The sequence below is a fragment of the Seriola lalandi genome, unplaced genomic scaffold (genome assembly GCF_002814215.2).
Source record: "Seriola lalandi dorsalis isolate HSWRI2012SDOR001 ecotype SW California unplaced genomic scaffold, Sedor1 jcf7180001977353, whole genome shotgun sequence".
Taxonomy (NCBI): Eukaryota; Metazoa; Chordata; class Actinopteri; order Carangiformes; family Carangidae; genus Seriola; species Seriola lalandi.
Window position 1 is genome coordinate 1 of NW_019448019.1, and position 1,282 is coordinate 1,282.

At 42.0% G+C, this 1,282-nt stretch overlaps 1 protein-coding gene across 1 annotated transcript; it reads right to left on the minus strand.

Moving 5' to 3' along the window:
* Positions 1 to 134: 134 nt before the first annotated feature.
* LOC111657187 (von Willebrand factor A domain-containing protein 5A-like) lies at positions 135 to 1,204 on the minus strand. The gene is made up of 3 exons (XM_023409271.2): positions 1,028 to 1,204; positions 775 to 878; positions 135 to 396 (listed from the first exon to the last, which is right to left on the minus strand). Exons 1-3 carry the CDS (start codon positions 1,181 to 1,183, stop codon positions 150 to 152), a joined length of 507 nt encoding a protein of 168 aa, XP_023265039.2. The 5' UTR covers positions 1,184 to 1,204; the 3' UTR covers positions 135 to 149.
* Positions 1,205 to 1,282: the final 78 nt, after the last annotated feature.

Sequence of the window (1,282 nt, forward strand, 5' to 3'; positions counted from 1 at the left end):
ATTGTTATTACGGGTGGAGCTGCTGTTGCAGCACATGAAGGAGTAAGAGCATATTATGGACGGGTGGTCAAAATGTTTTGGCTCATCAGTGTAGCAGTCATGGTCACCGATAATACCTCTAAAGCAGTGGGTGATAGAGTCTTAGTTTCTCATTTGGAATTGAAAAAGCACTTACCGGATAGTGGAATATCTCTGCGGACCACAGGTCCTTGAATCGGCTTGCCATTGCTTTTGTTCACAGCAATGAAGGCAGTGAAGGGACTGCTCACTCCTGATTGGACACTGAGCTCAACCACCTTCTTCTTCACTCCTCCATCTTGCTGTCCACTGTGTTCTCTCTCTTCCATCTCCAGGGAGCGAATCAGAGTCCGAGCACCCAACCTGTGGACTGTTAATCTGCGGAGTGAACACAGGTGGAGCTTCATTTGTATGAATACAATACAGAGATATGCAGTCCAACTAATTATATGGTAGGTCTTAAACATCAGATAACATCTCAGTATACAGATATTAGAGATACGTCATTTATGCTACATTTTGACTTTTATTGTGAGATAAAAGTGCAAACTAATGAGCGACACAAAAAGCCAGAGGTGGACACTAGCTCTAGCTCTGTATTCTTATCACTAAGATGTATCAATGACTGAACTGAAACATGCTAAAATTGTAGATAAATACCATAACATAGTTTTGTTGTGTGTCACCCACAATTTAAATAATTAAACTCAAAATTTGTAACGTGGTACAACCCAACACATAACAGCACTGTTTTACCCAGTGTCCTCTGCAGGTTTGAGATTGAATGGGAGCTGGTTCTCAGAGGGATGACCTGCCAGGCTGTACTTCACCGTCACACAGCCCTGTGCTGCCTCTGAACTCTGAGAAAGCATTACAGTGTTACAAACCATATTAATTACTGTAATCACATTATTTTTATCATTAAATCCTTCATTTAAACAGCTAATCTCATTGAGTTCAGGATCTCTTTTTCAAGGCCTCAAATCGAATGAGATGGTGCTGCTCATACCTTTCCAGTGAGCTGGGCATAAACCAGTGACCTTTGACCCTGGAAAACTGCTGTGATTGGTGGAGAGAGAGCAGTGACAGACACTCCTTTTGGTAAATCCCATGTGACTGTGATGTCCACCACTGCTGGCTGCAGAGCAAATCGCAGCGACTGCATCACCTGGTGGGAGAAAAGACAAATACAAATACAAATCTGCTGTTGCATATTTTAACTTGACAGCTTTGCTATGTTTATATCTTTCTTACTTTAGGTTGC

Bases quoted from the DNA above. Each gene is read 5' to 3' on its own strand.
- LOC111657187 (XM_023409271.2), bottom strand. From the start codon at position 1,183: ATGCAGTCGCTGCGATTTGCTCTGCAGCCAGCAGTGGTGGACATCACA. The intron at 879-1,027 runs GTATGAGCAGCA...ATGCTTTCTCAG, and splicing joins ATGCCCAGCTCACTGGAAAG to AGTTCAGAGGCAGCACAGGG. The intron at 397-774 runs GTAAAACAGTGC...TTCACTCCGCAG, and splicing joins AAACCTGCAGAGGACACTGG to ATTAACAGTCCACAGGTTGG.